Source organism: Canis lupus, chromosome 19 (assembly GCF_003254725.2).
Source record: "Canis lupus dingo isolate Sandy chromosome 19, ASM325472v2, whole genome shotgun sequence".
Lineage (NCBI taxonomy): Eukaryota > Metazoa > Chordata > Mammalia > Carnivora > Canidae > Canis > Canis lupus.
In genome coordinates this window covers 53446930-53474310 of record NC_064261.1, presented here as the reverse complement: position 1 = coordinate 53474310, position 27381 = coordinate 53446930, and the positions used below count along the sequence as shown (strand labels likewise).

The 27381-nt window shown below is 46.5% G+C and overlaps 1 protein-coding gene and 1 long non-coding RNA gene across 2 annotated transcripts; one reads left to right on the top strand and one right to left on the bottom strand.

Moving 5' to 3' along the window:
- Positions 1 to 1957: 1957 nt before the first annotated feature.
- On the bottom strand, positions 1958 to 5389 carry LOC112649635 (uncharacterized). Its single transcript, XR_007403803.1, has 2 exons — positions 4589 to 5389; positions 1958 to 4446 (listed from the first exon to the last, which is right to left on the bottom strand). It is a non-coding gene; the product is annotated as an uncharacterized LOC112649635 (long non-coding RNA).
- A 588-nt stretch (positions 5390 to 5977) lies between these two features.
- Positions 5978 to 20747, top strand: NMI (N-myc and STAT interactor). Its single transcript, XM_025431975.3, has 8 exons — positions 5978 to 6217; positions 8989 to 9075; positions 10022 to 10117; positions 12598 to 12760; positions 16233 to 16339; positions 16427 to 16613; positions 18710 to 18816; positions 20342 to 20747. The coding sequence occupies exons 2-8, from the start codon at positions 8995 to 8997 to the stop codon at positions 20525 to 20527; spliced, it is 927 nt and encodes a 308-aa protein (XP_025287760.1). The 5' UTR covers positions 5978 to 6217; positions 8989 to 8994; the 3' UTR covers positions 20528 to 20747.
- Positions 20748 to 27381: the final 6634 nt, after the last annotated feature.

The following is a 27381-nucleotide window of genomic DNA, read 5'->3' as shown; positions in this document are numbered from 1 at the left end:
GCAGCAGCACCGGCACAACACCACCACCACCACCACCAGCACCAAAACCAGCATGACAAGGACAATCAGGAGCAGCAGCACCTCCAAAACCAGCAACACCAGCAGCCCCGGCCTGCAGCCCCAGCAGCACCAGCAGCTCCAGCCCCAGCCCCAGCAGCACCATCACCACCAGCAGCAGCAGCAGCAGCAGCACGACCACCAGCACCAACACCAGCAGCACCATTAACACCACCTGCAGCACCAGCAACACCACCAGCACAACTGGCGCTAACAGCACCAGCAGCACCAGCACCACCACCATCATCAAAAGCACCTCTAGCACCATCATCACCAGCAGCACCAGCATCTCCAGCACCAGCACCACCAGCACCACCAGCACCACCATAACCTCGGGCACCAGCAGCACATCCACCAGCAGCCACAGCCCCGAACCCAGCAGCACCATCAGCCCCAGCACCAGCACCAGCAGCACCATCACAGGCAGCAGAGCAGAAGCAGGATGACCACCATTCACCAGCAGTACCAGCAGCAACAACACCACCAGCAGCATCAGCACCAGCACCAGCAGCAACAGACCATAACCATCATCACCAGCACCTTTAGCACCAACATCACCAGCAGCACCATAACCAGCACCACCAGCACCAGCAGCACCCGACGCACCAGCAGCACCAGTAACGCACTACCTGGACCACCAAGACTAGCAGCCCTTTTTGCACCATCACCAGCACAAGCAACACCAGCAGCACCAGCACCACCAACAGCAGCAGCAGCAGCAGCAGCAGTAGCAGCACCCGCACCACCATCAACACCAGCAGCACCATGGGCAGCACCAGCAACACCAGCCCCAGCAGCACCAGTGCCACCAACAACAGTCTCACCAGAACCAGCACCACCAGCAGCAGCAGCAGCAGCAGCAGCTCCAGCAGCACCAGCAGCAGCACCAGCACCAGCAGCACCAGCACCACCAGCACCACCAGCAACAGCATCATTAGCACCAGCACGTCCAGCACCAGCACCAGCAACACCACCACCAGCAGCACCAGCAGCAACACAACCATCAGCACCAGTGGCAGCAGCACCACCAGCACCAGCAGCACCAGAACCAGCGGCACCTCTAGCACCAGCACGACCACCATCAGCACCAGCACCAGCAGCAGCAGCAGCATCATTAGGAGCAGCAGCAGCATTAGTAGCAGTGGCAGCCTCTGCACCAGCCGCACCAGCAGCCCTCCCCCACCAGCACCCCCAGCTATGCCAGTACCACCAGCAGCATCAGCAGACCAGCAGCAGCAGCAGCAGCACGACCACCACCACTAGCACCACCAGCAGCACCAGCAGCACCAGCAGCACCACCTCCACCACTACCAGCACCAGCTTCATTAGCAGCAGTATTTTATTCACTTAGACAAACGTTCATACACTAATGTTTTCATTAATATGAAAACCCATACCAGGGGGTTATGACATTGGGCCTAGAGTATCGGACTTCCCCCCTTGCATCTAACCACCAGTTAGGAAGAAGGAGCTATGTAGCACCTACTAGGTATAGTTACTGGACTAGTAACTAGGTGATGCAAAAAAAATTTTTTTTTGAAGCTTTGTCTTAAAACTAGTTCTGGAAAAAAAAAAAAAAAAAAAAAAAAAGCACTTCTGTGGGTAGGAAGACAAAGGAGAAGAAAATGTCCGCAGTGTACAGAATGGCTGCAGCCACTACTTGCTGAGCTGGGCAGGGTGAGCCTGAGTGAGGGCAGCTCCATCCCCCAGCCCAAGAGACTTGTGGAGGGGGGGGGGAGCCTCAGTGACCTGAGCAGGCCCTAGGCCCCCACTTGACACCAACGGCAGGTCTAGCCGTGTCGTATTGCATACTTGATAGAGAGAAAGGGATGGGACACTTACTTTACTTTTTAAAAATCTGCTGCTTACTGTTTTATTTTTTCCAGCTTTATTGAGATAAAATTGGCATAGAACACTGTACAGACATTTTAGACACGCACGTCCTGTTGATCGGATATACTTATGTATTGCAAAATTGTTTCTCTCCCTGTGTCTTCCTGAACATATATATATGCATTTGATCTAAGATTTCATTTTCGTGACAAATTTTCAAATTGGATTTATCAAAATCTTTCTTTTATCTAACGTAATATATTCCAATAAATAATAATAAAAAATCTCATTAAGATCAAGAAGGCAATTCTGCATACAGAATGTGTCCACAATTCAATGACCTGTTACATGTTGTGTTTCATGTCCACATAATTAAAGTATTTATTATTTTCCTTTAAAAATATTCCCCATGTTATTATGTATGGGGTTAGCCCTGAGGAGTTAAGTACATTGATTTATTTTCTGTATCTATTCCTCATCGCAGCACATAGTGAGTGTTTCTTCGAGCTACTGAGGCCATTTCAGATCCCTGTCCTTAGCGACACCTGCACTTCTGTCCCCCAGAGCTGCAGGCCCCTGGGGCCCCATGGGATTCCACCGACTGGGAGGATCGCAGCCAGTCTGACTTCCCCTAGGAGGACCTGCAGCCCAGGTCACCACGGTCTGGGTGGGGACAGCACAGGCTGGAGGGAAAGGGAAGGCAAGGGGCACCCAGGGCTCAGGGGTGAGCAGCTGCCTGCGGTCCCAGGGCGTGACCCCGGGTTCTGGGATCGAGTTCCGTGTAGGGGTCCCACAGGGAGCCTGCTTCTCCCTCTGCTGGTGTCTCTGCCTCTCTCTGGGTCTCTCAGGAATAAATAAATAAGTAAAATCTTAAAAAAAAAATAAAAGGAAGGGCATAGTAAAAGGGATTTCAGGTAGTTTCCTCATTTGCATGCCCACAGAAGTCTTGGTACCTCCCTAAATTGTCTCTTGCTCCAGGGGGTGGTCACCCCCCCCCCCCCGGCCACCCTCCCCTGCATCCCCCCCCATCTCAGGCTGCCTCCTCTAACTTTAAGAGTCACCCTAATTCCCAAAGAGGAAACCGAGATGGGGGACCAGTCCCTCCCTTGTGTTTTGCTCCCTCTTGCCTGCACCTCTTCGTTGTGCCCATCACACTGTGCTAGTAACCAGGCTGTGTGTGTGTATGTGTGTGTGTGTGTGTGTGTGAATTTATAGAAAAATCTGGGAGGAGTTCGTTGGCACGTGGTGGGAAGGAGAAGCATGTAAGGGGGTGTGCATCTGCTGTCAGGCAGCGCAGATTTGTGTGAGCGTCCCAGACATCTCTGTGCGACGCCAGATCCACTGAGTGTGTTACAGACACTCAATGCTTTCTGATATTAGGATTCACGTTTACGATTTAGTGTAGGGAAGGAAACAGTTTTCCTGTACGTCCTTGGGGTCCCTGGGTGGGGCTGAAAATGAAACCGACAAAGAGATTAGCAGGAGAGAAGGATACACGTGTGTTTAACACGAGTTTTATGTGTCAGGAGAACCTTCAGGCGGAAATAGAGACCCGAGGGAACAGTGAGGCCTGGGCTCGAATGCTGGACTCACGCAGGCTGCACGGTCACGAAGGAACTGTGTTAGAGCAGAGAGTACGCAGCAATCGGAGTGAACTGGGGGAACTTAGTGAATCCTGCATGTTAGGGTTCCTCTCTGTGTCCCTTTGTCTTCAGAGATAAGAAGGCAGGCGCTTCTCAGAGGAAGAGGGTGGAGGTAGGGGAAGAGCTCCTAAGGATCTTGCTCCTACTGTTCTCTGCAACTTCAGTTTAAAATATTCAATATGCCCTATTTTCAAGCAGCCTGTCCTGAAGCCCATCATTAGTGAAGCATCGCTCAAATTGCATCACTCAAATTAGAAACTCTGAGATTTTAATACTTGCTCCATGAAAAAAAGGAATTTAGTGGTCAAATTAGTTTGATAAACTCAAGGTGGAATGAAGTTAAACTTTGTAATGTGTGCTTTATTTTTTTATTTTTTATTTTTATTTTAATTATTATTATTTTTTTTTTGTAACGTGTGCTTTACTCTCGCCCTGCAGTACCCCCTCCCTCGAACCTCCGAGCGTGCCGATGTGCGTGGTGAATCTCCAAAAGTGAATCCGGTATTCGACATTTCCCAATCCCTTTTGGCCACGGCATTCTCTCCTCCTCAGGCGCCGGGGAACACAGTGTGGAGACACTTGATTTCATGGTTGAAAGTAAAACACGTTACCAGCGTCATCACCCATTAACTGCCTGATTTTTATCGCGTCCGTAAGCCTTGCTGTCTGCATCTGCACACGAGGGTGATTCCTCTGTCTCATATTGCTGGCCAGACCCAGACGTCTAGAAAACGTTCGGGAGTCCCGGTAGATGGACAGTTAGCATCGTTAGTAACCCCAGAGCTGCCCATTCATCTTCAGAGCCGCATCGCCTTGCAGAGCACCGGGCGCCCCAAAGCCTTCCCTCCTGCTGGTGGCCTTTGCCCCTTAACAGCACCCGCCAGTGTCTGGCCGCCGCCCTGCCGTTTATCATCTGCTTGTGAAAAACATAAATGAGACAAAGAAGAAACAAGGCTGAAGTAGGTAACCGTCCAGGGCTCCTGGTCTCTAACATGCCCAAGTGGAGCGGAAGGAATGCTCAGGTGGCAACAGATACGGGCTTTGAGCTTTCTTACCGGGCTGATGAGGACAAAAGTCCTTGTCACGCGCTCCTGTATTTTTTCACTTAGAAAAGCAGCTGCATTGCCATCGGTATTCTTGACGTACGTGGATCTGACGTGTGTTGACCCGGTGTTCGGCCCGCTGCGCTCAGTACCGTGTGGCCGCAGCACTGTCTCCCGGGCTGGGTGCCCCGACGTCCCGGGGATGCACCTGCCGCCCGACCGCTACCTGGGGGCCAGGGCAGCTGTGGGTGCTTCTGGGAGGAGCAGTAAGAAACGCTGGGTTCTTGAAATGAGCCAGATGTTTTCATTTTCAAAGGAAAAGATCACACTTAGGGAAGTATGTATGTATTTGCGAGCTTCCCAACAGAAAGCTGCAAGAGAACCTTCCCGGGCCACGGAAGCCAAGGGGACAGCGCGGCCTTCCCCGCCTGGGGCTCGCAGGTGGCGCAGGAGGCTCAGGCCCGGGCTCGGGGCCCAGCGGCTGCACCTGTCGGCTACGCACCTGCAGGCGAGGGTCAGCGCCCCGGGACCTGCTGCCCCGCGGACGCGCCTCCCCCGGGCCTTCCTGCCTTCCTGCCCACCTTCCCAACAATACGTCCAGTAACACGCGCACAGAAGGAGTGATTTTTCCTTAGAATGGGTGCCCGTGCACCCTTCAGGAATACTTTTTGGACACACTCAAAATGAAAACAAAACGGCCGCCTCTTGCACAAGAAGCCACGGCCCCTGGGGTCCCGGCCTCTCACTGGTGCCAAGGCTCGGCCTGGCGCCCCTCGGACCTGCTGCGGCCCAGCCTCCCCGGCCGCGCCCTCCTGGGACCTGGGACTCCGCGTCCTTACAGGATCCTATCGATTTGTTCACGGAGACCCGGAGACCAGTGGGGGCAGGGGGGGACGGAGGGGGGCCCGGGGGAGGGGAAGGCCCGGGGGAGGGGGAGGGGGAGGCCCGGGGGAGGGGGAGGGGGGCCGCGGGGAGGCGCTGCAGGCTCCGGGCCGCCCCCGGGGGTCCCGCCGACGCCCCCGCGCAGCCCCCGCCCGCAGCGCCCCGGTCCCCGGCCGCCGCCCGTCCGCGGGGAGCCCCGAGGCCGCGGGAAGCGAAAGTGAAAGTCCTGCGGGAGGCGCGCCCCGGGGAGCGAGCGGGCAGCCGGCCTGAGCGTCCGCCTCGGGGTTCCCGCCGCCTCCGGGCCCCGCCGCTCGCCCCGACGGACGCCGCCTGCGCCCGAGGTGGGTGCGCCCTGGGCTGGGGGTGCGGGGGCGGGGCGGGGCGGGGGGCGCCCTGCGGGGCGGCCCGGCTCCCGGGGAGGCCGCGGGGGAGGCGCGTCGGGGCGGGGGCAGCGGCCGGGTCCCCGGGCGGCCCGAGGCGGCCGCGTGCGCAGGCGCCCCCCTCCCCTCCCCTCCCCTCCCGTCCCCGCCCCCGCCCCTCCTGAACCCGGAAAGGCCCGAGTCGCCTCCCGGCCGCGCAGGGGGCCCGGACTCCGACCCCTGGGGCCTCGCGCGCCGGGGCAGCTGCGGGGGCGGCTGCGGGGGCTACGGCCACGCCTTCCTCCTGCACCACTTGCGACTGGCAGCTCCGTCCGGTCCCCGCGGCCCGCGGCACAGACGCCCTGGGGGCAGGCGGGTGACACTGCTGGGGGCTGCCGAGGTGACGGGGGCGCTGCCGGGGGGGGGGGAGGAGCTGCCGGGGTGACGGGGGCGCTGCCGGGGGGGGAGGGGCTGCCGGGGTGACGGGGGCGCTGCCGGGGGAGGGGCTGCTGAGGTGACGGGGGCGCTGCCGGGGGAGGGGCTGCCGGGGTGACGGGGGCGCTGCTGGGGGAGGGGCTGCCGGGGTGACGGGGGCGCTGCTGGGGGAGGGGCTGCTGAGGTGACGGGGGCGCTGCCGGGGGAGGGGCTCCTGGGGTGACGGGGGCGCTGCCGGGGGAGGGGCTGCCGGGGTGACGGGGGCGCTGCCGGGGGAGGGGCTGCCGGGGTGACGGGGGCGCTGCCGGGGGGAGGGGCTGCCGGGGTGACGGGGGCGCTGCCGGGGGAGGGGCTGCCGGGGTGACGGGGGCGCTGCCGGGGGAGGGGCTGCCGGGGTGACGGGGGCGCTGCTGGGGGAGGGGCTGCCGGGGTGACGGGGGCGCTGCCGGGGGAGGGGCTGCTGAGGTGACGGGGGCGCTGCCGGGGGAGGGGCTGCCGGGGTGACGGGGGCGCTGCTGGGGGAGGGGCTGCCGGGGTGACGGGGGCGCTGCCGGGGGAGGGGCTGCTGAGGTGACGGGGGCGCTGCCGGGGGAGGGGCTGCCGGGGTGACGGGGGCGCTGCCGGGGGAGGGGCTGCTGAGGTGACGGGGGCGCTGCCGCGGGAGGGGCTGCCGGGGTGACGGGGGCGCTGCCGGGGAAGGGGCTGCCGGGGTGACACGGGGCGCCGCGGGCCGAGGGCCTACCTCGGTGACGGTGGCCGCCGACGTAGTGGCTGGAAACCGCACATTCCGTGCCTGAGGAGCCTGGCCTGTGGCTCCGGTGCTCCCGGGTCTGGGTTCGAGTCCCGCGCCAGGCTCGCCGTCCCGCGGGCGCTGTGCTCCTCGGCGCGGGGCCACGGGGTGTGGCTCAGGTAGCAGGTAGCGGAGTAGAGTCTTCACAGAGAAGCCGGGAAGGGCGCGAGAGCGGTTCGGCCGACGTGCTCCGCGCCTCCGGGGGGGGGGGGGTTGGCCCCGCGGTGGGTTGGCCAGGCCCGTGGCCCGGGGGGGGGGAGGGAGCCGCCCCGAGGCGCGGCCGAGCGCGTGCAGGGTCTGTGTCCCCCCGCGCGGGGCGCCCAGGTCGCGCTCCCAGGGCCTGCGCCAGTGCGGAGCGGCCGTTCGGGTCCCCGTCGGTGTCGGAGGCGCGTGTTCTGGACGCTGCTTGTGTGCACAGAACTTTTTTTTTTTTTTTTTTTTTTGCCAGTTTTCTATTTTTTTTTTTTTTTTTAAGGAGGAATCAATCTTTTCCCTGTTTCTTCTACAAGAAGAGTGAGCATCTAGCTACTCGGAATTTGAGAGGATTATATCACGAACCAGTTACTAAAGTGCTTCTAGGACATAAAGACGTGATACTCCTTTTCTCATGTTTGATCTGGGACCTTTCCATCTCAGTGAATTCATTTGCAGGCAAATGTCCTTTATTTTTTTATTTTTTTTATCTTTATTTTTTTGTGTGTGCCATGGATTCCTTCCCAGTCTGATAAAGCCCGTGGGCCTTTAAAAAAAATAGTTTTTAAATGTATAAAATAAAATACATAGAATTACAAAGGAAGCCGATTATATTGAAATACGATGACGAGAATATTAAAAACATCTTTGACATAGTAAGATATATCGACCCATTGCAGTGTATTATAAGACCTGGTGGTGAGTTTAATGACTCTCATAATTTTGAAGGAAGGTTTTACACAAACAGCATTTCAGGATACCTGCAAGAGTTACAATGATTTTTGAAGATATTTGTGCCATTTTGGCAGCTTCGGTCACAGGTGCTGCAAAGACCACGTGGCTTGTTATCTGTACTCATATGTGAAGAGAATACTAACTTTTAATCAAAGATTATTAGAAGTAAAGATGTAATTTTCTTCCTGTTGAGGTTTGTGGACTAGGGAGGATTTGTGAAAATGTACGTGTGAGGGGCTCCGGGGTGGCTCCACCGGTAAAGCATCTGACTCTTGATTTCAGCCTGGGTCTTGATCTCAGGGTCAGGGGTTTGAGCCCCACCTTGAGCCCCATGCTAAGTGTGGAGCCTACTTAAAAGTTTTTTTTTTTTTTTTTTTTTTTAAAGAACTACGGTAGGAACGCCTGGGGGGCTCAGGGGGTGAGCGTCTGCCTTGGGCTCAGGGCGTGACCCCAGGTCCCGGGATCGAGTCCCGTGTCAGGCTCCCTGCATGGAGCCTGCTCCTCCCTCTCCCTGTGTCTCTGCCTCTCTCTCTGTGTCTCTCATGAATAAATAAATAATATCTTTAAGAAAAAAAAAACAATGAACTACTATACGTGTAGAGGAGAGGTATTTGAGGGGGGCCTTTTTACTCCATTTACATTTGGGAAATGCAATAGGAAGAATTAGATGTTTAATCAAAACCTTTGAAAAGACCAAAATTGAAATCTTTTCAAATGGGGCATCATATTATGATTAAGATATGAAGCTCAAAGGAATATTAATGCCTGCTATTTTCTATTATTGTGTTGAAAAGCAAAGAATTTTTAGAATTCTTTTATACATTTATAGACACTACAGTTATTTGAAATATAGACTTCGTTCAAATATAAGCCACATGACAATAAAGGCTTTGATGATAAGAAAAAAGTTATAGCAAAGAAGAGGCGTTTCTTCTGTTAAAGGGTAAAAGTTATTTCTTTCTTCTTGAATTTATATATATGTACTATTTTTAAAAATATTTACTTTTTACAATAATTAGGTAATCATGGCACATAAAAGACGTAGGGAAAAACGAGTTTTGGATCCTTGGTCAAATGAAGAAGTAACGAAAAATGAACTAAGAAAGGTAAATATTACTAGATATTGTTAAAATTATTTTATATCTATAAGTTTTGCAGTGAAGCATGTTTTATATGTGTTTGCCTAACATTACTTTGAATTTGGGAAGATATTAAGGTTTTCTTTCTTTCTTTTTTTAGATATTAAGGTTTTCAAGCATTTTTCTTCCATTATTCAAGTCTCACAGAAAGAATCATTTCTATTCTTTCGTTGTAAGGCTTAGAATATTAGCTATCTTTTCCTCCCCTCCTTCCTTTCTTTGATTTGCACCTAGAAGTTAAGGACTTAGTTAGCAATTATCTGATCAGACCCAAGAGGGGAGGGAGACTCAGGTGGCTTGAGCCACTTACCCAGGGCCATATGTCTGGCATGTCTATACTGTGGGAATCACAGGGAAAAAAAAAATTTTAATTGACCCCAAATAACATATGTCTACAATTACAGTACAATTTCCTTATTTACTTATTTTTTTTTAGAAATTTATTTATTTCAGAGAGAATGCAAACAGGAGCTGCTGGGGGTGGGAGTAGAGGGAGATAGAGCCCCAAGGTGAGTCCAAGCCGAGTGCAGAGCCCGACACTGTGGAGTCTCAGGACTCGGAGATCATGACCTGAGCTGACACCGATCAGACGCTCAACCGACTGTGCCACCCAGGTGCCCCTAGCTTAAAAGTGATATTGTTGTCACAAATGGCCAGGAAGGCAGTTAATAAGGTTGAGGTCTGGCTCTCAATCCGTGCTCTACAAAATCTTCTGTGACTTTGGTCTTGTGTGAAAGGTAGTTTCACTGCTTGTATAGAGGAGATAATAATACTTGTCAGAAGTAGAAGAATCAATAGGTGATGATGTCTTCCTTCGCCTTTATTAGGGTGATAGGAATGTAGCTTCTTGGATTCATTTAGAAGAATGAGGTCAGCGGCTGTTTAATTTTTTGGTGCTGTTTGATTTTTTTAGAGACTAACTGACAGATTCACAAAGGAAAATATTCAACTAAAGGAGGAGATCCAAAGGCTCGAAGCTGAGTTACAAGAGGCCACTAGAAACTCCCAGGTATCTCTAATTATTTTATGTGTCACATTTTTAATTGACACCATTCTTCAGAAAAGCCAATTTAATGATACAGAATTCACCTTTGAAACATTGTGGTCATTGTCTCTCTGTGTCAAATAAATAAAGTCTTTAAAAAAAATAATAAAAAACATTGTAGCCCTTGATGGCACCATGGTTTGTAATAGCTCTAAAATGAAAACAACTCAACTCTCCATAGTAGAATGAATTATTAATTTGAAGTGTATTGACAAAATGGAATACGACACAGTGACAATGAACAGAATAAAACCACATGCAAGCCTCATGGATGAACTTCGTAAGCACAGTGTTGAGCCAAAAAAGATAAACGAGGGCATATCGTATGCTTGCATTTAAATAAGCACAAGAGCAGGGTGTTAGAAGTTAGCATCTGGTTGCCCTTGGAGGCAGGTAGGAACTGCAAGGGAACCAAAGGAGGCTTCTGGGGTGTTGGTCATGTTCTGTTTATTGATCAGGGCTCTGGTCACATGCGTGTGATCACTTTGTAAAATTTCATCTGGCTGTATATTTCTGATAATGCACATTTAAAATTTTTGTATATGCTTTTATTTTTTAATGTATGTGTACGTTAATGCAAAAACAAAAAAAAATATTGGTCGTTATCAGTCACTTTTGGATCAAATTATTGGTCTTCTCACTAAATTCCTTTATTGCTCTTCTAATCCAAGTAATTTAAATGAATTTCACAGTTTTTTAAAAAATCGGACATATGTCTTCAACCATTTAAATTCTCTCCGAAATTTTCCTGTATTTGAATTAGACATCACTTTTCACCCCTTTTTGCTTTTCTTTTTTTTTTTTTTTAAGATTTTATTTATTTATTTGAAAAAGAGCGAGAGAATGAGAAAGAGAAAGAGAGAGAGAGCATGAGCAGAGGGTAGGGGCACAGGGAAGGGGGAGGAGCAGACTCCCTGCTGAGCAGGAGCCGATGCTGGACTCGACCTCAGGACCTGAGTCAAAGGCAGACACTTAGCCGACTGAGCCACCCAGGTGCCCCTCTCCCCATTTTTGTCCATAACAACTCATTGTTCAGACAAACAAACAAACACCTGTATTTAAACAACTTAAATGTTTAAAACGTTGTCACTTTTTGTTTCTGAAATGCGGGGTAGGATATTGAATATCTGGAAGTGGGGTTCCCGTGTTTATGGGACGTAGGGAACACTCCGTTACCGTCCTGGCTGGAGAGGAGTCACTTCACCCTCTAACTCACGGGGCCTTGGGAACCCAGCCAGCTCAGCCAGTCCAATTTCCAGAGGACTGAAATTGAGGTCTAGAGAGCATAGGTGAGTTGCTCCTGGCCAAGTGTGCCCAAGACCAAAATCAGGCACTGATTTTTTTCCAGAAAGCTCTCGACTTTTCAGAGTATATTGGGTATTTCCACATTATTGGGAAACACTGCCTTTTCTCAGACACTGCCAGTTGTTTTGAAATTGGACTTACAGTAATCAAATTCTACAGAGGTTATGTGTGAAGATACAGGGCAAATGTGAGAAATGTGAAATTAGGTCAAATAACTTATTGACTCTTTCTAACCCCTTTGTGAGAACACAAACATTTTCTTGCAGCGTGTAAAATGATTATGGGAAATAGAAATGCAAACAACATGGGGCGTCTGGGGGGCTCAGCGGTTGAGCGTCTGCCTTCAGCCCAGGCCGGGATCCCAGATTCCCAGGATCCAGTCCCACGTCGGGCTCCCCGCAGGGACCTGCTTCTCCCTCTGCCCCTGTCTCTGCCTCTCTCTCTGTGTCTCTCAGGAATAAAAAAAGAAAGAGAGGAAGAAAGAAATGCAAACAACAGATTCATTTGTGCATTTATATATAGTTGCGTATGTCTTACGAATTTTGTTGGTGGTGTCCCTTCGCATTTTTACAGACCTAAGTTTGATAATGGTTAAAAAATTGATGGGCAGGTGTTGGAGAAAGGGGAATTTAAATTTGATAATTAAAACATAATTCAGGAGACTTTCTTTTGGGATGAAATTATCTGGGTTAGCTATCAAAATACACATGGCATATACTCAACTATTTTATACTGCTTTGTCGTGAACGTATGTCTAATGATTCCCTTGTAACAGAGCCTATTATTAGTACGGTTGTTTAGGAGGTGCTCCTCTACAGGAGTGATGTAGGCTTTAGAATCTAACACCATACAATATTGGCTAGTTTAAATATTGATTAGAAAAAGTGAGAGATTATATATTTATAATTTCATCTGGGAAATAATATTAAAGGATCAGCATCTGATTACATTCCTGAGTACTTACCTAGGAAGAAGTAATTAGTAATTACTAAAGATATTAAATAAGACTGCACTTGGTATTCTGTGGGATTCTGAAATCAGTGGAGGATGAATTATTGGACGATCAAATCACATTATCACAAGAAGGGCTTAAGTTATTTCTTGTCTTGATTTTAATCAAACATTTCTGTTTAAATTAGATTAAAGAGGATATTCCTGAAACAAAGGTGAAGTTCACATCTTTAGAGAACCCTGAGACTGACAGCCAGTTTTTAAACATCTCCTGTTCATTTCAAGTGAGCTCGCCAATTTTTTATGAGCTACAGAAAGGGCAAGCTCTTATCACCTTTGAAAGAGAAGAAGGTATGAGTAATGTTCAAAAATTTGACTATGTTGGGGATCCCTGGGTGGCTCAGTGGTTTGGCGCCTGCCTTTGTCCCAGGGTGCGATCCTGGGGTCCCGGGATCGAGTCCCATGTCGGGCTCCCGGCGTGGGACCTGCTTCTCCCTCCTCCTGTGTCTCTGCTCTGTCTCTCTCTCTCTCTCTGTCTATCATAAATAAATAAATAAATCTTGAAAAAATTTTTTACTATGTTGCTTTTGGAAATCGCTGAGACTTCCAAAGAGCTTTCTTAGATATTTGGCTATTGCTTTAAAGTTTTTACATCTATCATCTCATCTCATCTCATCTCATCTCATCTCATCTCATCTTATCTCATGGCGATACCTTGGGGCAGACAGGATTATCCTCATTTGATGATGAGAAAACTGGGACATTAACTGCCGTGAATGTGATCACCTGTTGAGAACATGACGACCCTGGGACTCAAGCCCAGGTGTTGTGACGTCCAATACCAGTGTCTCTCTGCTCCACCTGCTACCTCCAAATGGTGTTAGCAAGAATGTCTTAAGCTGATAGAGCTCCATGGAGTTCCCCCAGAGTTCTCACAGATGGCTCCTCTTACGCTCACGTGACCGAGAGGAGAGTTACTATTTATTTACTTATTTTTAAAGATTTTATTTATTTATTCATGAGAGATATATATAGAGAGAAGCAGAGATACAGGCAGAGGGAGAAGCAGGCTCCATGCAGGGAGCCCGACAGGGGACTCGATCCCGGGTCTCCAGGATCATGCCCTGGGCAGAAGGCAGGCGCTAAACCGCTGAGCCACCCAGAGATCCTGAGAGTTACTATTTACATATTATAGCTAAGGACACAGATTCTTGGGTGTGTAAGTGACTTGCCTAAGGGTACATGACCAGTGAATGGAAAGAGCCCAAGAGTCAGCGATTTGGAAACGGGCCCTGACGTTTGCTGAGTCTGCTGTAGGACCCTGTTCCGAGCCGGAGGCACGCTAGGGAGGACAATCTGGCCTTCAGTGCCAACGTTGCCCATTTCTAGATATGGGATTTGGGTTGGGTTCTTTCTGAATCTCAGAGTTTTCTGACAGGCCTTGAGACAGTGCCTACTTTATGGGGTTGGGCTGAGGATTAAATCAGAAATGCTGTTACACGGTGTCTGACACAAAATAAACAGTAGATGTTAGCGGTCATCATTGCCACTCCTTGGGAGTTTTCCAGATAAGGAAACTGAAACTTAGGAAAGATAGAGAACTTGTTCAAGGTCCATACGGTTAAAAATCGCGAAACTGAGAGCCATACCTGTGAACCCATGCGCATTGTACTGGACCAACAGTCCTCGCAGCAGGTCACTCTCTCCGGCCTTTATTCTTGTATCTGTCCAGTTATGGGGTGGGATTGGACGGTTTTAAGCCCTTCCAGTGCTCAGATTCTGAGAATCTAGGATTATAACTTGTATCTCCTTAGACCTGGTCTGTCACTACAGCCTGAATAGAAATATTAAAAAGAAGAGCATCTTAGCAGATCAGCATATGCATCCACTGTCGGTTCACCTTGGGTCCACCTGGGTCCGCGCTGCAGCCGAGGGCAGAGACGGGGGCCAGGGGCCCTGTGTGGGCAGTTGGCAGTGGTAACGGAGATACACCCAAAAGACAGAAGAGGGGATGTGGGAGGCGGGAATTCTCAGCTGCGTCAGATCACCAGATGTTGGAGGCTGGGGAGGAGGGTGTGGAAGAGAAAGAGGATCATCTAAGGATGACTTCGTTGGCAGTGTCTGTTATTGTTGCCTGTTGTCATTAACAAAAGAAAGTCATAATTCAAGTTATGGAGTCATATCGTGGTACAGTGAGTGTGAATTCCCACATGGCTGCGCCCTGCCTCTCGGCCTGTTTCGTCCTTCAGCCGCGGTGTGTCTGGTTGTCACGAACACATGAGATTTGTCAGGCCGGGGTGGGCATCCCTTATCTTTGTGACAAATTAGTGTAAGCGGCCCTGCATTAACCACTGAAACGTTATAAGCTCTCATGTCCCACAATTAGAAATGAAATGCACACCCACATTCATTTTAAACTGAAATGTCGCTGCTGTCTGGATTTCTAATGATTTGGGGCATAACTACAGTACCGAGCCTCTCCCATGCGCACAGATAAATTAGCTTTGATAGTTTTGTGATTGGTACAGGCTATCATCTTTTTAAATAAATGATCTCAAGACATTCTAGCAAAAGGAGAATTCCTCATTAAACACAGCCAAAAATAAATAAATCAATAAACACAGCCAAAAAATAAAAAAGACTCACACTTTGATGTTCAAGCTTATGTGGTCTTTAATGTGTCATCCTTAGGAAAGACGAAAATGAACATTTATTTCTTTGGTGTTTATAGCATATCAAAGAGGAGTGGCAAATGATAAATAAGATTGTCAGAATGCCACTGGCCCACACAACTTTTTCCGGCTTACTCAACGCCGAAGAAGTTTCTGGCTGTGCTTTAATTAATGCACTAAGGGAATTCTCTCATCATTCTGTTAACAGGAATTCCAAAGGGCGTGTGGCTGAGCTGAAATACTAGATGAATTTCCGAAGCATCACCAGGCTTATCTCTTAAGAGATGAATCTGGAACTTGATGAGATTTTCTACATTATACTTTTTTTCCAGTTTTGCTGAGAAATCATTGATACATAACACAGTCTAAATTTCAGGTGTATGGCATGGTGACTTGCATATATTGTGAAATGGTGACTGAAGCAGGTGTAGCCAACATCTATCTTCTCATATAGATGCAATAAACAGAGCTCTTATAGATTCAACAAAAAGGGCAAAAAACTTTTTTTGCTTGTAATGAGCATGCTTAGGATCTGGTCTCGTAATAGCTCTCCTGGATACCACACAGCAGCGTTAGCTGTGGTCACCATGTTGTACATTACATCCCTGGAACTTATTTATCTTTTAACTGGAAGTTTGTACCTTTTTCACTACTTTGTGATTTTTGCTGATATATTTTGACATTTTGATATTAATATATCTATTTGCCACTTCGGTGACAAGACCATTATCACTTGAAAGTCCTAGGAAAATTTTTTAAAACATTAGATCCTTTAAGATTAAAGGACATTTAAAATACCTATAATAATTTGTTTCTTAAACCAAAAATGAAAACATCTATTAAAATCCTGGCAATTAGGGGGATCCCTGGGTGGCTCAGCGGTTTGGCACCTGCCTTTGGTCCAGGGTGTGATCCTGGAGTCCCGGGATCGAGTCCTGCATCAGGCTCCTGGCATGGAGCCTGCTTCTCCCTCTGCCTGTCTCTGCCCCTCTTTCTGTCTCTCTATGCCTCTCATGAATAAATAAATAAATAAAATCTTAAAAAAAAAAAAGAAAGTTAAAAAAAAAAAAAAACGGATTCCAGCTCAAACTTCTCAGCCTTAAAAAATAAAAAAAGATCCTGGCAATTAATACTCCGAAATTATTTTTCAGTTGCCCAAAATGTCATCAGGATGGGGAAACATCATATACATATAGAAGATGTAGATGTGGAGGTTGTGGCCAAGCCAGTTCCATTAAATTCAGGAGTCAGATTCCAGGTAACATGGTGATTAAGGCTTGTTAGGATTCTGTTGGGTGTGAACACTCTTCTCATCCATATTCCTGAACATGAACTGATTTCCCAGGTCCATGAAGAAGTGTCTAAGGTGAAGATCAATGTTAGTGAAATTCCCGACGCACTGCCTGAGGACCAGATGAGAGACAAGCTGGAACTGAGCTTCTCTAAGTCCCGGAACGGAGGTGGAGAAGTGCTGTGTGTGCAGTACCATAGGCCATCCCACAGCGCCGTGGTCACCTTTATGGAGGCTGGAGGTAGTCACCCGTGGAGGCAGCTACGAAAGACTCTACCACTCAATCATGTGCTGCCTTTTCTTTTCTTTTCTTTTCTTTTCTTTTCTTTTCTTTTCTTTTCTTTTCTTTTCTTTTCTTTTCTTTTCTTTTCTTCTTTTCTTTTCTTCTTTTCTTTTCTTTCTTTTCTCCCCCCCCCCTTTTTTTTAACATGTATTTATTTTAGAGAGTGAGAGAGAGCAAGGCGGGAGGGGCAGGGAGAGGGAGAGTCTTTGGCAGCCCCGTGCTGGGCGCAGAGCCCCGTGGAGAGGCTCCATCTCACAACTCTGAGGTCAGGACCTGAGCAGAAACCAAGAGTGCGACACTTAAACAACTGTACCACCCGGGCACCCCTATGATCTGCCGTTTCTGAAAGTATTCCTTTTCTGTTCTTTTTTTTGGAATTTACTTGACAGCATAATAATAGGGGATTTTTAAAAAATGTTATAAAATGGTAGGGTCCTGAAAATGATTTCTGTGAATGCTACTGAGAATAATACTACATATAACAGGTACTTCAATCCTAGTGCATCCTCATCCTTCATCCTAGTGCCCAAGGACATGGGCATGTATTTCCTCTGAACCGCAGCACAACTCTGGAGATCCGTGTTATACTCACTTTATTGGTGAGGAAACGGAGTCCTAGGGACGGTAAATAACTTACCCCCAATCACAGTGAGTATGTGGCAGAGAAATCTACAAATGCATATATAGAAAACCGTCACTTCCATCCCATCAATTTTGACAGATGAGGGTCTCTTAGGTGGAGAGAATAGATTGAGGGAAGACAAGCTGTTACCTTTATAGGTAGAAATGGATTTTTACTAAATCATCTGAGCGAGATTTACATTCTTATGATTAAAAATATAAAATTCTACAGATGCTTTTGTTAACGTGCCCAAGTGATTCTCCAAGGAAAAAATATCTTACTCCAGTTAATCCAGTTTTTAGGGTTTCTCCTGGGATTGCACATGTAATAGAAATCCAGCGATACAATTTAAAAAACACTGTTTTTCATAAGAGAGTAACACATTCTTTTCAAAGAAAATTGAGATAATAGAGAAGAGCATTAATTTAGTAAAAATGCAGACATTTCACTACACTTCCCTTCTTCTACTGTGTAGTTAGTTATGGTTAGTTGAATGTCTTTCTAGATCTTTCTGGAATTGCTGGAGCATATGGTGATTCTATGTTTAATGTTTTGAGGAGCTGCCATACTGCTTTCCACACTGGGTGTAGCATTTTATGTTCCTACTAACAGTGAACCAGGGATTCAGTTTCTCTACATCCTCACCAGCAGGGGCCTGCTCTCAACCACCGCACCATATTGCTCACCCGAGATGGACTGGGGAGAGGAGAAAAAGCAAAGCGATAGGATATTCCTAAGAACTGTTTCCGCTAAACTTTATGCAATCTGAAACATTACCTATTTTCCCTCTAGGAGAAAAATCCTGCTAAAAATAAGTCTGGTTATTCTTTGTGTTAGAGGAAACTGATGAATTTTTGTTATTTGCCTTCACTTTTTAGATGACATCCAACCGCCCCACCCCGCCCCCGTTGATTAACATCATTATATCAGTTTACTGAATAATATTATATATTAGGTGCAGGACACCTAAGTAATTTTATATATAAAAATATAGGAATAAAATAATTTATTATATATTGTGTGTATTGTAAAAAATATATATGTATAGTATTCTAATAATTTTCAATTATGCTTCTTGAGAAACTGGGAAACTAACATGTTGTTAGAATGAGGGGGTTACATTTTTGCAGGTGGTTATTGCATTTTGTGTACCTCAGGGTAGATCTGTCTGAGGCCATCACAGCCCTTGCACTGATTGCAGTGGATAGTTCAAGACGGAAGGATCTGTTTAAACCCATTATTGTTTGGACTTATATTTTTCAAAATACACAATTTTGTATTTTTGTGTGTACTGTGGATCGTAGAATTCTTAAGAACATAATCACTCAAATTCACTGTTTAGTGTGGTGTTCTGTTTGAAGGAAGTTTTAACTTCGGTTAAAAATGTCTGTGATATAAAAAAGAAAATGATTTTTTAAAAATTTACTTCCAGTTGCTGACAAGATTTTGAAAAAGAAAGACTATCCGCTTTATATAAATGAAAACTGCTACAACGTCATTGTTTCTCCATACACAGAAACACATTTGAAACAGTTTCAGGTAAAGTCATCTCTTTTCTTTCATTTTGGGAACTTACTGCTCAACCCCGCCCCACAAAAAATAGAAAAGTTGTGAGTCTGCTAATGTTGAATCTTATTAGTGAGCAATAGCAAAATAGTTTCTTCATATCTGCTTGCTGCAAAATAAGTTTCTCTTTTTAAAAAGTACTTTAATGCAAAACTGTACCATATTCGATTCCTTACACACTTTTTTAAAACCTGAAATTACTCAGATAATGGCATCATATTTTTGCATGTGGAGACATAGCTGCATTTCTCTCATGTCTTTACTGTCATTGGGCATTAAATCTAATTCTTTCCACTCATTTTCTCTGAACTCACTATGTTTACCCTGACCTGTTCCTTTTCTCTGTGGCTTCCTTGGGTATTATTTCTTTTTTCCTTTTTTAAATTTGCAGTAAGCAAAGTTTTGTTTCAAAATTGTATTTTGCTGTATAGTTCTTAAAATATGTTATAGAACATCATGTAGGTATTCTTTAATATTTTAACATATTTTTTTTTATTTTTTATTTTTTAATAATAAATTTATTTTTTATTGGTGTTCAATTTGCCAACATACAGAATAACACCCAGTGCTCATCCCGTCAAGTGCCCCCCTCAGTGCCCGTCACCCAGTCACCCCCACCCCCCGCCCACCTCCCCTTCCACCACCCCTAGTTCGTTTCCCAGAGTTAGGAGTCTCCATGTTCTGTCTCCCTTTCTGATATTTCCTACCCATTTCTTCTCCCTTCCCCTCTATTCCCTTTCACTATTATTTATATTCCCCAAATGAATGAGACCATATAATGTTTGTCCTTCTCCGATTGACTCATTTCACTCAGCATAATACCCTCCAGTTCCATCCACGTTGAAGCAAATGGTGGGTATTTGTCGTTTCTAATGGCTGAGGAATATTCCATTGTATACATAGACCACATCTTCTTTATCCATTCATCTTTCGATGGACACCTGGAAAACTTGTGTGGAGGTTCCTCAAAGAGTTAAAAATAGACCTGCCCTACGACCCAGCAATTGCACTGCTGGGGATTTACCCCAAAGATGCAGATGCAATGAAACGCCAGGACACCTGCACCCCGATGTATATAGCAGCAACATCCACAATAGCCAAACTGTGGAAGGAGCCTCGGTGTCCTTCCTTGGGTATTAAACGGAACCCCCCTCCACCTGGTCACCCTCTTGAAAGCCACTCAAATGCTCAGTTCTTAGTTTTGCTCCACATCCCCCATTTATGCGGCCACTCGGTGCTTCTGCTTGCACCTCTGACTGTCTTCTCCTGGTCCTTCTGTCCGCAGCGATGCCTCTTTCCTCTGCTCGTCCTAATGCCACCGGTTATCTTCCCGAAACTCAGACCCGCCTCGGATATTCTCTTCCTGCAGCATCTCCCTGAGGCTCTTGTCTCTTCCAAGATAAGGACCCAAATATTAGGCAGAGCTTATCAATATGAAGTTTTAGACCTCAAAGCTCTTGGAACGTTTTCTATTCATCTTTTAAACTTTCCTTCTTAGATGTTTTCGGGAATATCGGAAAGGACGGTGCTTCTGACTGGGATGGAAGATCTTCAGATGATGGATGAAGAAATTTTGCAGGATTTAGTTAACATTCACTTTCAGCGGGAGAAGAACGGAGGTGGAGAAGTAGAAGTGGTCAAATGTGCTCTAGACCAACCTTGCATAGCGTACTTTGAAGAATAGAGGCTGGTAGAGCCTCTGAGCCCAAATCACCGTCAATATGTGACAAAATAAATATCCTTTTCCTTTAAGGATATTAAGACCTGAATTCTTTAGTGCCCATTTATTCTTATATACAAAATATATTTCCGTGTTTTTGAATTCCTCTTTGTTTCAAACTCTGGGGCATGTTCACAATACGTACTATGTGCACTGTATTAAAAACAGTTCTGTTTATTCATAAGTTATGTGGATCGGGGCCACGTCTGTTGAAATCAACCATAAGTGATGCAATTGTCCCCCTGCTGTGTTGGCTCTTTTGGTCAGGGGCATGAGGGCCAATTCTCTTTTGGCCCTGGATCCACCAGTATGCAGACTTGACTCTGAACATTTCCCCCAAAGAAACGTTATATTCAGCTCTTTGTGATTTTTGTAGACTTTGAATTTCAAGGGACTTCAAGAGCAATCATTTCCCACTTTCCCATTGTGTAGTATGTTGTTCCACAGCCCCAAAAGTATTTTTCAGAGCTGAGTGTGGTCTTTTCACATAAATTTTCTTCGCCCAGAGTGCCAAGTGTCCCGATTCTTTCATCCCCAAGTAGAACTTGCAAAGGCCATAATTTCCCTTCTTTTACACTTTTAATGGAAAGAATAAGGGAATGCCATCCTTGGAATAAAGGGAGAGGTAAATGCAAAGCTAGAGGCTCATCACTCATGCTAGATGCTAAGGAATGCCTGAAGAGGAAAGCACAGCAGCTGCCTTTTAGGGGCTTACATTTTAGTTTGAGAGAGACCCAGTTCATTAGCATCCCACTGTTTCTAAGTTGTAGAAATTAAACAGTGAAATGCAAGGCTCTTATTTAGAGAAGGTAAAATTCTCTTTGGTAAAGAATGTTTGAACAGCTTTTATCCTAATATGGTATGTTACATAAAGAGCAAACAGTGGAAGTAAGTTCATATTAAAATGCTGGCAGAAATGAATGTTTTTTAAAAAAATTCTAAGCCTAAACCTACCCAGTGCTGCCTGCCATCTAAAATAAAGGGAAAGCTAAAAGCAAAAGAAAGCAAAACAAAACCCCAAAACCGAAAGACGCTTGTTTTGTTTCTGATATTTTAACGGTTTTTAAAAAATTAAATTCAATTTGCTGGGCATACTTGGGTGGCTCAGTTGGTTGAGCATCTGCCTTTGGCTCAGGTCATGATCTCAGGGTCCTGGGATCGAGTCCTACAGGAAGCCTGCTTCTCTCTCTGCCGCCCCACCCCTTCTGCTCTCTCTCAATTGCCCTCTCTCTCCCTTGCTGTCTTGCAAATAAATAAATAAAACCTTTTAAAAAATAAATTCAATCTGCCAACATATAGCATATCACCCAGTGCTCATCCCATCAAGTGCCCCCCTCAGTGCCTGTCACCCAGTCACCCCGTCCCCCCGCCCTCCTCCCCTTCTGCAACCCTCCGTTTGTTACCCAGAGTCAGGAGTCTCTCATGGTTTGTCTCCTTCTCTAATTTTTCCCACTCAGTTCCCCTCCTTTCCCTGATAATCTCCTTCACTATTTCTTATATTCCCCATATGAGTGGAACCATATGATTGCCCTTTTCTGATTGCCTTACTTCACTCAGCATCATGCCCTCCAGTTCCATCCACGTTGAAGCACATGGTGTGATCCATCGTTTCTAATGGCTGAGGAATATTCCACTGTATCCATAGACCACAGCTTCTCTATCCATCATCTGTCAGAGGACACCGAGGTTCCTTCCACAGTCTGGCTATTGTGGACATTGCTGCTAGAAACATCAGGGTGCAGGTGTCCCGGCGTTTCACTGCATCTGTATCTTTGGGGTAAATCCCCAGCAGTGCAATTGCTGGGTCATAGGGCAGGTCTATTTTTAACTGTTTGAGGAACCTCCACACAGTTTTCCAGAGTGGCTGCACCAGTTCACATTCCCACCAACAGTGTAAGAGGGTTCCCCTCTCTCCACATCCTCTCTGACATTTGTTGTTTCCTGCCTTGTTAATTTTCCCCATTCTCACTGGTGTGAGGTGGGATCTCATTGTGGTTTTGATGTGCATTTCCCTGATGGCGGGTGACGCGGAGCATTTTCTCACGTGCTTGTTGGCCGTGTCTATGTCTTCTTTGGAGAATGGCCCATTCATGTTCAGAGTAACTACTGAAAGGTATGAATTTAGTGCCACTGTGTTACCTATACAGTCCTTGTTTCTGTGGATTGTCTGTTTCTTTGGGCTCCCTCTTTGCTTACAAGATACCCCTTACTATTTCCTGCAGGGCTGGCTTGGTGGTCACATATTCTCTCAGTTTCCGTCTGTCCTGGAAGCTCTTTATTTCTCCTTCTATTCTGAATGAGAGCCTTGCTGGATAAAGCATTCTTGGCTGCAGGTTCTTCTCATTTAGGACCCTGATTACATCAGGCCAGCCCTTTCTGGCCTGCCAGGTCTCTGTGGATGGGTCTGCTGTTAATCGAATATTTCTCCCATTGTATGTTAGGAATCTCTTATCTTGAGCTTCTTTCAGGATTTTCTCTTTATCTCTGAAATTTGCAAGCTTCACCATTATATCAGGGTGTTGATCAGTTTTTATTGATTTTGTGAGGGGTCCTCTCTTGGTTATGAATACCTGCTTCCTTTCCCAGATTAGGGAAGTTCTAGCTATGATATGCTCAAATATACCTTCTGGTCCTTTACTCTCTCTCTCTGCATCCTCTGGAATTCTAATAATATGGACTTTTTTTTTCAAACTATCACTTAATTCTTGGAGTCTCTCCTTGTGGGCTCTTAGTTGTTTTTCTCTTTTCCTCAGCTTCTTTCCTTTCCATCAACTTGTCTTCTCTGTCATTTATTCTCTCTTCTGCCTCATTTGCCCTAGCTGTTAGAGCATCCAGTTTAGACTGCATCTCAGAGCATTTTTAATTTTGACCTGATAAGATCTCATTTCTGCTCTAAGAGATTCTCTACAGTCTTTTATGCTCTTTTCAAGCCCAACTAGTGACTTTATAATTGTAATCCTGGACTCTATGTCTGACATCTTGCTTAAATCCATTCTTTCTTTCATGGTGAATTCTTCCTTCTAGTCATTTTGTCCAGTGAAGAATGGCTGTGTGATTCAGCAGAGTAAAATTATCAACCATGACCCAAACAAAATACACACTAGATAATTCTGAAGACATTAGGAGCCAGAAATTAAAAGGAAAAAGACAAAGAAAACAAAAAAACAGAGAGAGAGAGAGATTGAGAGAGAGAAAGAACAAAAAAAAAAAAAGTATTGGATTGGAAAGGAGAGAGAACATAGTCTCTTGGACTGGACCAGGGCGATCCACTTGGTTCTGAGTGTATTTTGGTCTCTGTGTTTGAAGATACTAAATTCAAAATCTATTTAAAAAAAAAGCAAAAGTTATATATATGCAAAAAGAAAATTGAATACAGTGAAAGGAAGCCAAAGGTGAAGAATATATCTGTAACATGTCATTGTAAAATACAAAAATCAAAAAAGAAAAGACCTAAAAAAGAGTTGATAAAATAATAAATTAGTTGAGATAGGAAAAAACGAAAAAATACTGGAAACTTAATCTGAAAGATAAGAGAGAAACCTCGAGTCCTAGATACTATTTTACCCCAGTCCTGGTGTTTTTCAGTGCTGTTTGGTCAGGAGACTTGCTGTTCCCCTGTCCTTCCAGCTGGTGTTCTGGGGGAGGGCCTGCTGTGCTGATCCTCAGGTGTGTGCACCTGTGTGGAGCTGTGCGGCCCCGTTCCAGACGGCTTGGTGTGAGCTGTTGGCGGTGTGAGGTCTCCACTGCCTGAAGGCTTTCCCTGCGTCTCTTGAGGGCGAAAGGGAAAAAAAAAGAAAGCCCAGGAGCCAGGAGGTCCCAGCGTGTGCCCACCTCCAGATGCTGTTGCCCCCGTCCACCCAAACCCTGCTGGGGGCAGGTGGAAGGGACGCTGCTTTGTGCAATTTGCAGGATGCAGGGGAAGGTTCTGCACTCATGTGGACCACCCCCCCCCCCCCCCACTTGGCTTGTGCACCTTGCAGGGCCCTGGCATGGAGACCTTGACCCAGGGGGTGCGCCTCTGCACAGCCTCCTCCAGGGAAAGCAGGGCCCCTTGCTGCTCTCCTGGCCTCTGCACGACGCTGCAGGTAGTGTAGACCAAGCTGAGCCTCCCGCAGACCTACGGCCCAAACCTGCAGCCCGCTGTGGGGCTGGGGCGGCCGCGTAGGCCGCAGGGCCTGTCCTCCCTGTGTCTTAGACATACTGGGCCACCGCCGCTCCTGCACCTGCCGCCTCTGGGGCCCCGTCCAGGCAGGAGCACACTTCTAAAGGCCCAGGCTCAAGCCCCAGGGCTGAGCCCTGGTCCTGCAGCACCCCAAGGCTCCGTCCCCCGCCCGGCCTACCTTTTCCGCCCTCCTATTTGTAGAGTTCCAGTGTTCTTCCTTCACGTCTCAGGTTGGGTTCTAGAGTGTGCAGGGTGGCCTGAGGGTCATCTAGCCAAATGTAGGGGACCAGATGCCATGAGGGCTCCTCCTCCGCCGGCATCTTACCTCTCTGCCTTGGTTTTAGGTGTGAAGGCTGTTGTGCTACTGTCAGAAGTACTCACTGCTTTCACTTTTCTCTTCGGAATTAGAGATTGTGTCTAAAAACTGGGCAAGTTATAATAAATCTTCATCTTCACTGTTTTAGGGGGAAACAATCTCTCATATGTTACTTCTTTGGGAATTGAGGGTATAAAATTATTTCAGGCTCCTCAAAATATTAAGAAAAATTTAGAGGACGTATCTAATTTTGATTGCTACGATCTCACTGGCATACAAGGTGTCATTTTTATAGTCTGAGGCTGACTGCGAATTAGAAATAATTTTTTTTCCTAGTATTAGGACAAAGTTTGAAATAGTCACTTCTGTTTCTTTTGAGGGGCCTTCTTCAGGAAGTAAAATAAATGATTTCATTCAATTCTAAATATCCACAATGATTTTTTGTAATAAGTATTACTTATTGTGGAAAATTAGACTTTTCCCCTGGGCTCCTTTCACCATTGCATCCTGGGGTGACCTGGCTAGATCCCAGAAATCAAGCATCAGTTCTCCTGCTTATTTCTAGAGTTTTAGAGATTTTATAGGAGGAAAATTGCCTTTGAAAATTTACCGAAAACTGTATTGGCTACTGCATATTAAGTTAGGAAGCCTTAAACTGTGTGTGTAGGATGAGATCGTCCCACTGAATGTGTGAAAAGACACTGTCAACATGAATCAGGAAAGATGAATACGTGGAATCACAAGTCCCTCTTGCCCTTTGTGGATTTATTAGTCAAAATAGCCTCGGTTATGCTGTCCTAACAACTCCGGATCTCAGAGGCCTAACAAAACAGAAGTTCAGCTCTCATTTGTGTTGAATGTCCAACACAGGTTGGTAGGGGAGTCTTTTTGTCCGAATCAAGAAGGCCTCATCTGGAGACACACTTCCAGAAACAAGCAAGTGGGGAAAAAGGAGTCTGCGGTGTCTTGCTCCAGGAATTAAATGCTGCAATTTAGAAGTGAGGATGTCATTTTGTCTCACATCTCATTGGCCAGAAACAGTCATCTAACTTCCCTGAGCCGTAAAGGGACTGGAAAATTCTGTATTGTAAAAATGAGGAGAACCAGATACAGGTGAGTCAGAATATTATTGAGTGTAGTCTTTCCTGTCCTACTGATCGTCAATATTTGGATAGCTCTCTCTTTTATTTATTTATTTATTTTTTTAAAGAAAAGACAATGTTTTTATTTCTTTACCAGCCCAGAACAGCAGGGCTTTTTTTTGTATTTTTTTTTTTTATTGGAGTTCGATTTACCAGCATATAGTGTAACACCCAGGGCTCAGCCCGTCGTGCCCCCCTCAGTGCCCGTCACCCTGTCACCCCATCCCCCCACCCACTTCGCCTTCCACTACCCCTTGTTCGCACACTCACACTCACACTCACCCATATCCCAGTGAGGAAAACCAAAAGTCGCACTAAGTCATGGCATCAAACTTAAAGTGCGTGAAGTCCAGGGTGTATATGGTAGTTTCTATATCCTTTTTATCCAGTGCCCCCATCCCACGGGGTATAGTAGTGGAACTAGAACAAGATGACTGCAATACATTCTCTCAAATTTGGAAAAGGGCATGATCGGGGGACATGCAGCGGTCTCTGGGCCGAAGCCATTCTGAAATCCTGCCGAGAAGATGCACGCTTTATACACCTTGAGTGTGGAATTTTGATTAGGCCATGATTCCACTCTGGAAATTTCTTGCTCGTTGTCCTCATAGCTCCTGGACACTCTCCTTCTTCTCCAAATCTAGACTATATCCTTCTTGGAGGCTGAGACGCGTATTCATTCAGTACACTATGATCAATGCTTGGGACCAAAATTTTTAAAGTTTTGAAAAATTACAGTCTCTTTACTCTGGCTACTGACTAGTTGGCTGTTACAAAACCCTAATAGTTCAAAACCCTAATAGGCTTCTAATCCATTTTATCTTGGTCAGCTTACCCGTGCTAATAGCCACACCCATAGTTTTTTTCTAGATTTACTTTTTAGAGCTGCAATTCTCTGCTTTCTTGGCCCTATTCCCTTCCTCTCTTTACTTCACTGTAGGTACTTTGGTTTACCAGACCACTTTGTTTCTTTTCCCTGAGCCAGTTTGTCTAGTTGAAAGGGCTTACTGCATTCAGCAACCTTAATTGTTGTTGTTGTTGTTCTGAGGGACCTTAATCTGTTCAGAGACCCAAAGCTTGATTTGATTCTTGATTTGATCCTTGCAATAAGGCAGAATTCTAATCAGCCTTTGTCACACAAAGGTCTTCCCATATGAGAATGAGAAATCTTGTTACTTCCAATCCTGTAAGTTCCCAT